Raw genomic sequence first — 12317 nt, forward strand, 5'->3', positions numbered from 1 at the left:
CGACCAACACATCCTCCTTTTTCAAAGAAATCTCTGTCCCTACTCTGATGCCCTTCTGTTCCTCCCCCCACCCTCATCACCCATGCTCTACATTTCCATGAAAACTCAGACTTTACAACATCCTCTCCGAAGCCTTCTGATCGATTTGGACCCCCAGCAAATCCTTCACAGATGTAACTCAATCATGGCGCCTACAACACTCTATTCTCTTGCTTCCCCTTCCTAGACTGCAGCCTCTCAGAGAGAGGGACGTAGGTCTTGGGCACCCTTCTATGGGCCTCACACAGTGACTGTCACGTAACAGGCACCAAGGGTTTGATGACTCACACGGAAGGACTGCCAAAAGCACAGACTCATCGTAAAGCCTAGTGTGAATACCAGTTAAGGTGCCAAGCCATGATGGAGCCCTGGCCCTTCCTGTGAGAAACCACTTGTCTAGGAATTTTCTGGGCCAATTCCTGAGCTTCTGCAGCCCTAGAAAGTATACACCAGGATGGAGTACTGTGACCCTCAGTAGACTGAGATCCCCACCCTGAAAGCTCTCCATCTGGGAAGCGTCATAGGTGAAGAATACCAGTGACACAGGCCAGAAATAGGTCTCATCTCAGACACAATGACAGCTGTGCCCCAAAACTGTATGGTACTCATTGGCTTGCTGGCTTCTCTTGGGTATATTACTTATAGGACAAAGAAACGAAAGAGTCTAAACCCTGACCTTACTTTGAACTCCTATGTATATAAATAACAAAGATATAAAAGGGGGAAAAAAAAACAAAATGAAGAATCTTCTCGGGAAATAACTCTTCTCTTACTTATTCCTCACAACCATTCTCTTATCTTCATAGGTTAAAGAGAAACCATTACTTTATCTAAAACCTGGAGTTCCTGGGAGGTGACCTGTAAAGATAAGTTTCATATGATTTTACATTTTCCTTAATTTACATGTTGGTCTAAACACAGTCTTGGTACCATTAATACTGCAAAACATGGGTGATGTTTCTAATACCAAGAAAGAAGACGCCTAAGATATTTAAGGACATATCACCATGGTCCTGTGGCTGTGAGCTTAAAATATAAGATGCTCAAGAAATATCTGGTCCAAAAAGCTAGTGAAAATTCTTTTTTTACATTCTATTCTAAAGGACTTTTGAAATAGAAAAAACGGTCCTGTACCTGAGACTGTGTGTCTAAACAGGGCCCGATGACCCAGGCACTGAGGGAATAAACCAAGATCTTAAATGTGTGAAGTTAAGGCAAAGTTGGTTATAACTCCTGGTCAGAGTTATGTTTTTAGATGTACAAAAATTAAAAATAAAAGTTATATATACTATATAATATATAATACACATTATATAATACATTAATTATATTATAAAATATTATATATGTATTTTATGTTATATATTATAGAATACATAACACTATAATACAGAACATATAATTATATAATCAAAAGGGCAATATTGAAACATTTAGCAAAACTCAAATGGGGTCTGAGGACTAGGTAGCGCTGAGTATCAATGTTCTCACTTTGATGGCTGAGTTACAATTATGTAGAAGAGTGTCCTTGTTTGTGGGCAGTACACACCCAAGTGCTCAGAGAGCCTCAGGCCAGCAGCTCAGTCTCAAAGGATTCAGGAGAGAAAAAAAAAAAAAAGCTCTTTGTGCCATTTTCTGTTAAGCTGGAGAATATTTGAAAACTTTGATATTAACTTCAAAATAAAAATATACATATTCACAGCCAAATAAGGAGCAAAGAATTCACAGCCCGGAGAGCCTCGATATGTGACTTATAAGATCCACAAGGTAAGGGAACACTTCAGTATTTATATAGCTGTAGGCATCTGACAGCAGGAGAAGTGGGCAGAGTGAGGCACGACAGAAATGCTCTTCGGCAACCCCCCACGTAACCCATCCTCAGAAGAACAGATACTCTCTAGCACCCCGATGGGAGCAGTCACCTGCCCCACGTGCCATGCTGACTGATGTCCCCCATATGCTGACTGCTGGCTCCTTGGGACTGCTCTCCAGCACACCGGAGAATGCCGCTCCCACCAGGCGAGCTCGACGTTCTGTGTATTCACCAAGTGTCACTGTGTCTGGCCTCAAATGTGCTCATCCCAGCTGTATTTATTGCTGTAAGTAGATTTTAATAAAATATTGTGCTAGCAGATGACTTTTAAGTATATAGACTGAAAAAATCTTAAAATCCAAGAAGGATTCTGTACTCAGATTACTTTGAAACTGTTTTTTCAGAAATTAAAAACTGCAGACAAAACCTTTTGGGTTATACTTATGTAAATCCTCCAACCAAGGACTCGTGTTAAAAAAAACAAACAAACCTGGTCTTGTATTTAAAATGTGGTAAAGGAACAGATTTATAAATTGAATTTGTTTAAGATGCATATTTCTGTTCTGATCTCCCAATTTAACCAACAGCCACCTACTTGAGCAAATGCAGAAAGTGTAAGAAATGGACTAAGCCCTCTGACCTCTGGGCTGGACTTTGAACTAATCTTTCATTTTTCTGTCTTAGCCTTACGCATCCGTGAGCTCTTAGTTATTTCACAACTATAAAAGAATGGTTGAGAGATCAGTGGTTTCCAAATCTTAGATCATGTGTAAACCCCTAAAAGCTAAAAAAAAAAAAACTGTAAAAGCCTTCTGATGTGTCTATAAATTATATGCTTCAATTTATACATTATGAATATTATAAAACAAATATATAAATTTTATGACTTTTTAAAAAGTTAAACAGAAGAACATTTTCTTCCTGCATCTCAATGGACTGTCCTACGAACCTATCTCATCATCAAGACAACTGAACTTGGTGGATCTTTCTTGAACTTAAATTTTCTAAGATCAACAGTCTTGGTCACGGGTAGGCAATAAGGAGATCCAGAGCTTGTTAGTAACAGTTAAGGAATAAAGAGCCAGGGAGATCTGATACCAAGTAAATGTACAGCAGAAACAAAGGTGGCGCTTCTGAAAATAAAATAAAATAAAATAGTAAAAATGAGAATAGCATGTTTACATATGGGAAGCTAGTGATGACAGACACTAAGAACATCTTTTTCTAGACCATCTTTCAGGTATGCTATAGAAGAGATTCCTTCAGTGTATAGGAACGAGGACAGTGACAAGAGGACTACTGAGTGCTAACTATATGCTAGGCAGTATTCTCAGAACTTTCCAAGTACTGTATCATCTAATCCTCTAAACAACGCTTTGAGACAGGTATAAGTATCACCCACTTTTTTTTTTTTTTTTTTTTTTAATAGATGAGGAAACTGAGCTTGGGGAGGCCAGGTAAGCTAGGAAGGTCTTCAGAGGCTAGGATATTTCAACTCTAGAATCCCATTTACTTCAACATATTTGCTTGATATGTTAAGGATATTTATAATTAAATTGTTACATGCAAACTGACAAGTTTGAATTGTAGAATTCTAACAAGATGCTTTTTTAAACTCTGAAAAAAGATGCTCCTTACACAAAGATTCCAGGATTCTGACTCCACCCTAGCACCTGCTGGCCTCCATCCAGGACCTCCCAACTCTTTTCATGTCACTGCACACACAGAAGACATATTTTCTCAGTACCCTGTGGTAAGGTGACAGAGAGCAGCCAGCTAACGACGGTGGAGGAAATAAACATTTCACACGCAAGTAACCGAGTTACCAGGCACACTGGTTAGGAAACTCTGCTATGACAACAGCCCACTGTAACGTTAAGTTTCATAATCAACAGCACACAAGGTACCCAGAGATGTAGATAATATTAAAGGAAAGAAAAGGGGGAAGTGGGGAAACGGGGAGGCAGTTAGGCAGAACAGTCCAATCCCAAAGACTCAAGTGAATGCGTTTCAACTCACCTATTATACAGCTTCTCATAAAAACTTTTATTAGGTAGTGTTATATGAGTGCTGGGTAATGTAAGTTCCAGCACATAGTGAGAATTGCTGATTGCTTTATCCTGAAACTCTGTCATTTCCACAGGGTCTCCTGGCATCACCATCTAAAATAGAATAGTTTGGGGCAAAAAAAGCATCAAATAACCATTTCGTATTTAGAATTAAGAGTAGCATCTTCTGACCCTATCCATAGGACTTGGTATGTGAGCAAGAAAGCAAACACATAATCACTTTTAACCAAGAAAGAAATGGGTATTATTCAGTCTTGGAGTTAAAAACCTAGTAAACGTAGTATACAAAGTACTTTTTAAAAATAAAGAATGAAAATGACTGGTACGTGACGGAGGCTAATCCCTTCATTGCCTGCTCACTTTTATTTTACCTGCTCATTCTCAAACATGACTCTGCGAGAAGAAAAGGGAGATGGGGCTGGTCTTCGCAGATCACAAACATCCTTTAGGGAATGAGCACCTCCTTCCTCTTCTTCCTGATAGCGGCCATCACTCTCTTCTTCCTCAGCTGCTATCCTCTCCAAAATGGAATGCATGGCTGGCGGATTTATTTTCAGTACAATTCTGACAGCAAAGACAATTTAAAAACTCAAGGTCTCGGTGTGAATTGCAAAGCTTTAACTTTTCTGCACACTGACACAAAAACCACTGACAATAGGATTCAGCTTCTCTACGAAGTCTAGTTATCGACACGTAACCGCTTCGGAGTGTGTTGTAACTTCGAAGTACAGAAGGAAATAAAACAGAGGCATTACCATTTTATACTTGGCTAACAGAAAAATCTGATCTTTTGAGGACACAAGGTGATCTGTAAATTTCACTAACAGCCAACGAATTTTACCTAAGAAGTCTATTTATTATCACGAAATCAAATGCTTCTGGGGTTCTGCTATCATGGAATACTTGCTTACCTAAGAGACCTTACGTTCTAGAAACTGTTCAAATGGAAAAGGAGAGGATGATAAGGGAATAAGCTAGAACTGCAACGATGAAGTAATTCTTTCCTTCAGGAATTTCAATCATGAAAGGCTTGCAGGGTTGCCGTCGTATGGAAGCTACAAACCTGGAATAAAGGAGCTGATGCCCTCGGCCCCTCCTTTCCTCCTCCCTGCTCGTCACTAGTAAAGGATCTGCAGTCTGCCCTTCGACACCGCTGTGAGGAGGCCTGATGCCCTCAAACAAAACAGCTGTCGTGCATCTATAATGGGTTTTCCCCTAAGTAGGTGGTGCCGGTTGGCTCTAGTGACGAACAGTGACCAAGGTTTCCTAATTTTGATATTCTAATATAAAATGTGCTTCCAAATTAACTGAAGTAGATCCATTTCTTATGCTGGAAACTCATACAGTAAACTGCTCATTACCAGGCACGAACTGATCACGCCTAAGAGCCTGCAAGGCCTGATATACTGGTGGCAGGTAATGGCGCTAAAGAAATACCACTTTAATGCTCAGGTTTCAAATATTCAGTTTTCAATATACTAAAAAGTCATTATTTCAAGTAAATGACATCCTTTCAAACATATCAAAGCCCACTATCAGGCCATTAAGTTAAATAATAATCTTGTTCTAATATCTACTGAGTAACGAGTGTGTTAATGAATACAGTAGCCTATAATAAATATAATTATTTTATTAATTCTAAGAAATCCTGAAGTAATTTTTGACATCCACCTGTACACTAGAATCACCTGATGTAATTTTGGACTATCCTGATGCCCACGCTCCATCCCAAAATCTCAGGGTGGAGTCCATGAATCAGTATCTTGTAAAAGCTCCCCAGATTTGTAAAACACTGTCACGGACTTTTTTTGAAAAAAAGAGATCACGGACTAGAAGATTCTTCTGACGACTAACCAAATGATGCCACATGACTCTTTGCCTGTAGCCCTGAACGATTTTTAAAACAGTTAAGGATTCTTCTGTCCCTCTACTTAAACTGGGTAACTTGAGACCAGGGAATACACTTTAAACTTCATCTCTCACAATAAAGACAGACACCTTTCATCATAGAGTAATACACTCAATAGGGATTTTTATTTTTTTTATTTTTATTTTTTTAAACATTTATTTTTGAGACAGAGAGAGACAGAGCACGAGCAGGGGATGGGCAGAGAGAGAGGGAGACACAGAATCTGAAACAGGCTCCAGGCTTTAAGCTGTCAGCACAGAGCCTGACGCGGGGCTCGAACTCACGGACCGTGAGATCATGACCTGAGCCGAAGTCGGATGCTTAACCGACCAAGCCACCCAGGCACCCCTCAATATGGATTTTTAAATTGATTTTGTCCATCGTCCTCTGAGTTCTCGCATTAAGGGTGAGTATTTTTAAATTCATAGCCAAAATGTCAATTAAAAGTACTACAGCAATTTATTCTAGAAACAATAGTCTCACTAAATGTCTATCATATACATCTGGTACTCACCGTGGCCAGTCAAAGTCATCTGATGATGCTGTATCTCCATCTACCCCACTAGACACATGGAAAAACTTAACAGATGACTCTCCTTTATCTTCCTGGAATGACCCTAATAAAACAAGACTGATTCACTAAAATGCATTTCTTTTCAAGTGCTAAGAGAAAAAGTAGTTTCCTCCTTACATAAGCAAAGGTCCTCTGGATGAGGGACACGTGCAACATTAAGTTGTACAGCACTTATTCTTCTGTCCCTGTTTCATGGGTACATGTGGGGAGACAGGATGAGCAGATGAATTAAAGATGATGTTTTCTGCCCAAACTCAAATTCTTAAGGCACCAAGTTTAATGTGTAAGGTACATAATCATGACAGTAAATACAGCAGGTGCCACTTAGTGAGTGTCACTCAATGATTATTCTACACAAAAGTTTATGCAGCTCATCTAGGAACACAGGGATAATAACTATATTTCTTAAACGCTTTGTACCAAGCATTGTAAGAATTCCCTCCGTTCACAATAACCAATGCGTGATTTTTCAGTCCATCTCACAAAGAATGACTTTCCTCCAGAATACTGAGTTTCCTACCACTGTCGATTAGATCAGATAACGCCTAAAGGCCCTTTAATGAAGTCATAATCAGCAAATCAACTGTAAATATCTGTAAAGAGGTGTAAAACTCAGAACAAGGGAAAAGAAACTTTACAACATTCCCCTGTAGAAAAGTACTTTAAGGAAGTGAATAATCATGCTTAGTAACTAAAACAAAAAAATAATTGTATCCTGTATTGGTATACAATACTGGAAAACAGCCATTCCTCTTGTTTTCTAATGGTGTCTAATGTTACTAATATTGTGGACCGTCAGACTCTTTCATGTTTGTTTCAGTAGCGGTTATTTCTGGTCTGGCTCTTACAGGCACGTTCAATCTTACCAACTAGTTCTCTAAAGGTAAGTTCCAATTTAATCTGTTCTGGGGTTGATCCTCCTATAAATTCAGTCTTAAATTCTAGATCTGTGAATGCTAAATGAAGGATCTCCTTCTGAAGCGACTTCTTGAACCACGGTCCTCTTTCCTGATCTGACCGAAGATCGGGTATTGGGAAGCGGACAGAAAGGTTTAATGCCGGTGTGGCAACCTGGACTGATATCCGACAATTTGCAGGACTATGTGAATCATCCAGAAATACTTCGGTGAAAGCCTTGTGCTAAAACACAAAACATCAAAAATATGCCAAAATGTCAAATTAAGTAAATAAGCACAAATGATGTTAGTACTCAACAATATGTATAATCACTACTTCCTCATTCAGTATAAAGCATTAAAATAAAATTCAAATTAACTACTACCATGTTAATTTCTTTATTTTTTATATTTTTTAATTTTTTTTAACGTTTATTTATTTTTGAGACAGAGAGAGACAGAGCATGAATGGGGGAGGGGCAGAGAGAGAGGGAGACACAGAATCGGAAGCAGGCTCCAGGCTCTGAGCCATCAGCCCAGAGCCCGACGCGGGGCTCGAACCCACGGACTGCAAGATCGTGACCTGAGCTGAAGTCGGACGCTTAACCAACTGAGCCACCCAGGAGCCCCAACCATGTTAATTTAGAGTAATGGAATTTTATAAGGTAACAGCTATTGACAAAATTCCAAATTACTGGCAAAAGTTAAATCCTCATATAAAACCAGTCAAAATAAAAACTGAACCAAAGGCACAGGTGCTATAGATGCATACATATATTAGTACAGACTAAAAAAGGACAGTGTGTAAAGTAGGTTATCAATAAGTCCAATACAGTTAAAAATCAACTTAACTTCCAATATGAAGAATTTGTCTACCACTATGCTACTTCAAAGACTCAATGTGAACTTAGATACATTAAGCCAAATGCAAAGGCCCATCCATCCCTGACTCAATTCTGTATTTCCAGGCCGAAGCCCAGAGCCTGGCACAGTGTAAATTCTAAATATTCACCAGATGACTCACCCTAAGCTCCCATCCAACCCAAGTGTATAAGCCCATCAGATGGCTCTTAGAAACCAAGACATGTATGCACCCTTTACTCAAAATCATGTTACAACAAAAGTATCAAAGAACATGCCCTTCAGATAAAAGTCTGTTTTGGGGTGTTTTTTTTTTCTAAAATGCATTGAAGCTTATAAAGCTTTAGTCCAGGGGTGCCTGGGTGGCTCAGTCAGTTGAGCGTCCGACTTCGGCTCAGGTCGTGACCTTGTGGTTTTTGAGTTCAAGTCCCACATCGGGCTCTGTGCTGACAGCCCAGAGCCTGGATCCCACTTCGGATTCTGTGTCTCCCTCTCTCTCTGTTCCTCCCCCACTTGCATTCTGTCTCGCTCTCAAAAATAAAGAATAAAAAAAAAAAAAAGCTTTAGCCCAGACTACACTGTAAGCGAGAACACTCCCCTCTACTTCTAGTCTGACCTCCCAGATTAGAAAGTCCCCTTCTTACCCTAGACTTGGATTTTTAACACACCTATCCTTTCTCTCCCCTATTGGACTTTGTAATACTAACCCCTATTCTCAGCAAGAATAACCCAAGAGATTAAGCCATCATCTTGGTACATCTACGGCCAACAGTAAACACGCACACTAGCCCCACAGAACTTCAAATAATTAGCAATCGGTGACAACAAAAATTAAAGAACGCTGATTTAATGCGAATGCCCACCAGTAACTGAGGGAGAAACAAGTAAGTGGAAAAATAGCTTTTCCCTTTTCTTTTTAAACCAAAGTTGTCTGTATCTGTTCCCGGTCCTTATAGCGCCCGAATTCCAGCCCCAAAATTCCTAACGGATTTCTTGCAAATCTGACTTGCTTAGAAACGACACCAAGCACCAGACAGATCTATAAGTAAAGGTGACCTAATGCGATGCCCAATAACCCAATACTATAAATTAAATTCCCACCTTCACAAGTGTGTCTTTCATCATATGGGCTACCTTTTACAGGTAGACCAAGTAGTTTGCTAAATGCGTGAATGAGTTTTGCACAGATATCGTAACTGAAATTTATAAAATTTGGACAAACACAGAAAAGGAAAGGGAATCTAATGCTACACTCTAACATAATCAATGCTACCAACTGGTTCAGTTCTATCCATTCTTTTTCTATACCTCAAGTTTATTTACACAGTTGTCACAAAAGTTTATGTGGAGTAACACGTTCCACTTTTACTACTCCTTCATGAGCTTTCTTCATGTTGCCCGTCTTCATAACCATCATTCAAAATGGCCACGAAAGTATTTGACTCCATATATTAGCAAAGCGTATTCAGCTAGTCTACCACCTAGGCATTCAAGTCTTCATTTTTCATTATTATGAATGATGCTGTTTTAATAATAGGTGCTATTTAAGCTATTAAGAATACTTAAGTCCAGAAATGATCCCAATAAGCCCATTAGCTAGCTATACTTACGATTAGTATTTGCAATGTTCTGAATACTTACCAGACTAATAGGTTTATTGTAGGACGTATACATGTGAGATGCCATCATTTCCACTGTAGTAAGTTTCTGTGGTTGAAGCAAGGAATTTAATCTGTCCACAATACTGATATCCAGCTCGCAGAACACTGGACTTAACTTAATTTGTAATTCTGCCTTCTGAGGAACAGAACTAAGTCTTGCTTGATTACCCTTAAAAAAAAAAAAAAAAAAAAAAAGGAAAACATTAATATAACCACTAATACCACAAAAGGAAGTGAAAACCTTATGACTGTGACAAAATACATATCAAATGAAAATTTACAGGTGGTAATCACATAAAAAGGCCTCTTACCTGGGGTCCTTTATTCTCAGAATGCTTATAATGAAGCTGAAGACACACAGGGAGATGGGAATCAGTCCGCTCTTTGGAATGAAACATTAAAAGCTTACAAAGAAAGACAAAGATAAATTAAATGTAAGATATTAAACTATCATTAATTTCATGAATTAACAGAGGTGCTAATATAATAGTGGGAAAAGCTTAAGCTTTTTGAAGTCAAGAAAGAGGAGTTTACATTTCATTTTGGGCTCTTACAAGCAGCGTGAATCCTAGACAAGTTAGTTCACTCCTGGGATACTTAGGATCTCATCTGCAAAATGTACCTGAGAATTCAAGTAAATTAATGCCCAAGAAAGTACTCTGAAAATAAAATAACGTACAAAGTAACAACAATAAATGTTATCATGAATAACTTTGAAAAGTTTCTCTAGAACAGGTTTCAGAATTAGAAAAAAAAATCAGACTACTAATAAATGAACAAAAGACATTTTGCTGGTATTAAACAGTGCTTCTTAGCACACTGCAGGCATTCAGTATTTGTTGAATGGCAGAAATCTTCTGAAATTAATGGTACTTGGAAAGTTAGTGAAATGAAATCATCAGTCTCATAATCTGTCTGCCACTTTAAAACAAGTCAACTCTAAATTAAAAGGTCTAACAGACTCTTACAATGACCTTGACTGCCGTACATTAAAATGTTCAACAGGGACACCTGGGTGGCTCAGTCGATGAAGCATCCGACTCTTGGTTTCAGCTCAGGTTACGATCTCACAGTTTGGGAGACTGAGTTGTCCGCATGGAGCCTGCTTCAGATGCTCTCCCTCCTCTCTCTCTGCCCCTCCCCTGCTCGTGCTCTCTCACCCTCTGTCTCAAACTTTAAGGAAAAAAAAAAAGGAAGAATCTAAAGAAAAAGTATCTAGCATTTACCTCTGTGTAGTGAGGAGGAACAGAATGAAAATCAGTTGGAAACAGGCACTCCAAAAGTTCCATTTGCCCAATGGACATATCCGTACTAAAATATCGGGAAGCTGATCTTTGTCTTTGTTCATAGGACACTTTGATGCCAGTACCTATAAATCTATTATAAAAAATGAAGCATTTAAGAGTATTCATGTACTTCTGGATTAACCAACGTGTTAAAGAAGAGTACACAAGTGTTGTTAAAGCACAATTATCCACCTATTCTGACAGGTTCAAGTTGTTAGTGATAACTAATATTCCTAAGGGTATTAACCAGCAAGACTGCTTCAAATTTCCCATTCCCTGACATAAGAAAGCAGTTCCGTCAATAGGAAATTATCCAGGATATATTTATTTCCCAACACTGACCTTTGTTCTTTGACATTTTAAAATTTACACTGCAGTGGACAAAAACTTTCATATCTGTAAAATATACGTAATAGATTCTTAAAATTGTCTAAAAGCCTCATGCAATATTTTTAAAACTTCAGTCAGTGGATCTCAAGTGTAAGCTCGTTTCCAGCTGTTGCTGCTTTTCTTATATTTCCTACTGGCATATATTTGAAACCCTGTCAGAAATGGGGGTGGGGAGAGGTTTTTACAATTTTATTATAAATACTATGGTCCTTACCATAGAGTTTCTTTTGCTATGTATAAAAACTATTCTGTATAGTAACTGTTAATACTTAAAATAAAAGGCCAAACTGTTTTCTAAAAATATTAATGTATGTGCCTAAACTATCATTTACAATATGAAAGATCACTTTGTTAAACAATATTTACATATTAAGAACATCGTACTTACAAATTTAATTGTCTCCTCACCTAGTAGGACTCAACTCATGAAAAGATCATTGGCTATTTGGACGGCTTTAATTTTTTAAAGCAGAAGTGGAAAGTGCAGGATCCAGGCTCAAGATGAGCCTGGGTGCTGTCCCCCTCCCCACGGCAGATGACTGGGGCACATCCCTTCTCATGACCTCACTCCATTCCTACCACCACTGCCATCTCTGCTGAGCCACTGACAGTAGGAACTATTTTTAGGATTATAATGGTGTCACTATTTTAACCAGCCCAATGTGGTCGAAAAAACTTGTCAAGAGCAGAGAAAACTCCAGATTATGTCAATCTTCTATGTGAATGGTTTCACGTGGCAACTAACCTGAACGAGAGATTCTATGGTAAGCATGTCTGCAGCACTGAAAGAAACCTCACTCATTCCCTCGTTTCCAAGTA

General features: G+C 38.7%; 1 protein-coding gene across 3 annotated transcripts in view; it reads right to left on the reverse strand.

Moving 5' to 3' along the window:
- ATG2B (autophagy related 2B) overlaps nucleotides 1–12317 on the reverse strand; it is a 74343-nt gene that overhangs the window by 35009 nt on the left and 27017 nt on the right. For all 3 annotated transcript variants that reach the window (XR_014137853.1, XM_060620696.3, XM_060620695.3), the window contains exons 12-18: nucleotides 11049–11199; nucleotides 10134–10226; nucleotides 9803–9991; nucleotides 7271–7544; nucleotides 6345–6447; nucleotides 4293–4485; nucleotides 3872–4014 (exon numbers count right to left, since the gene is read on the reverse strand). Coding sequence is in view for 2 of the 3 variants with exons in the window: in XM_060620696.3 (XP_060476679.3) it covers nucleotides 3872–4014; nucleotides 4293–4485; nucleotides 6345–6447; nucleotides 7271–7544; nucleotides 9803–9991; nucleotides 10134–10226; nucleotides 11049–11199 (1146 nt within the window). In the remaining variant the exon portion in view is untranslated. The remainder of the gene's footprint in view (nucleotides 1–3871; nucleotides 4015–4292; nucleotides 4486–6344; nucleotides 6448–7270; nucleotides 7545–9802; nucleotides 9992–10133; nucleotides 10227–11048; nucleotides 11200–12317) is intronic.

The sequence above is a fragment of the Panthera onca genome, chromosome B3 (genome assembly GCF_046562875.1).
Source record: "Panthera onca isolate mPanOnc1 chromosome B3, mPanOnc1 haplotype 2, whole genome shotgun sequence".
Taxonomy (NCBI): Eukaryota; Metazoa; Chordata; class Mammalia; order Carnivora; family Felidae; genus Panthera; species Panthera onca.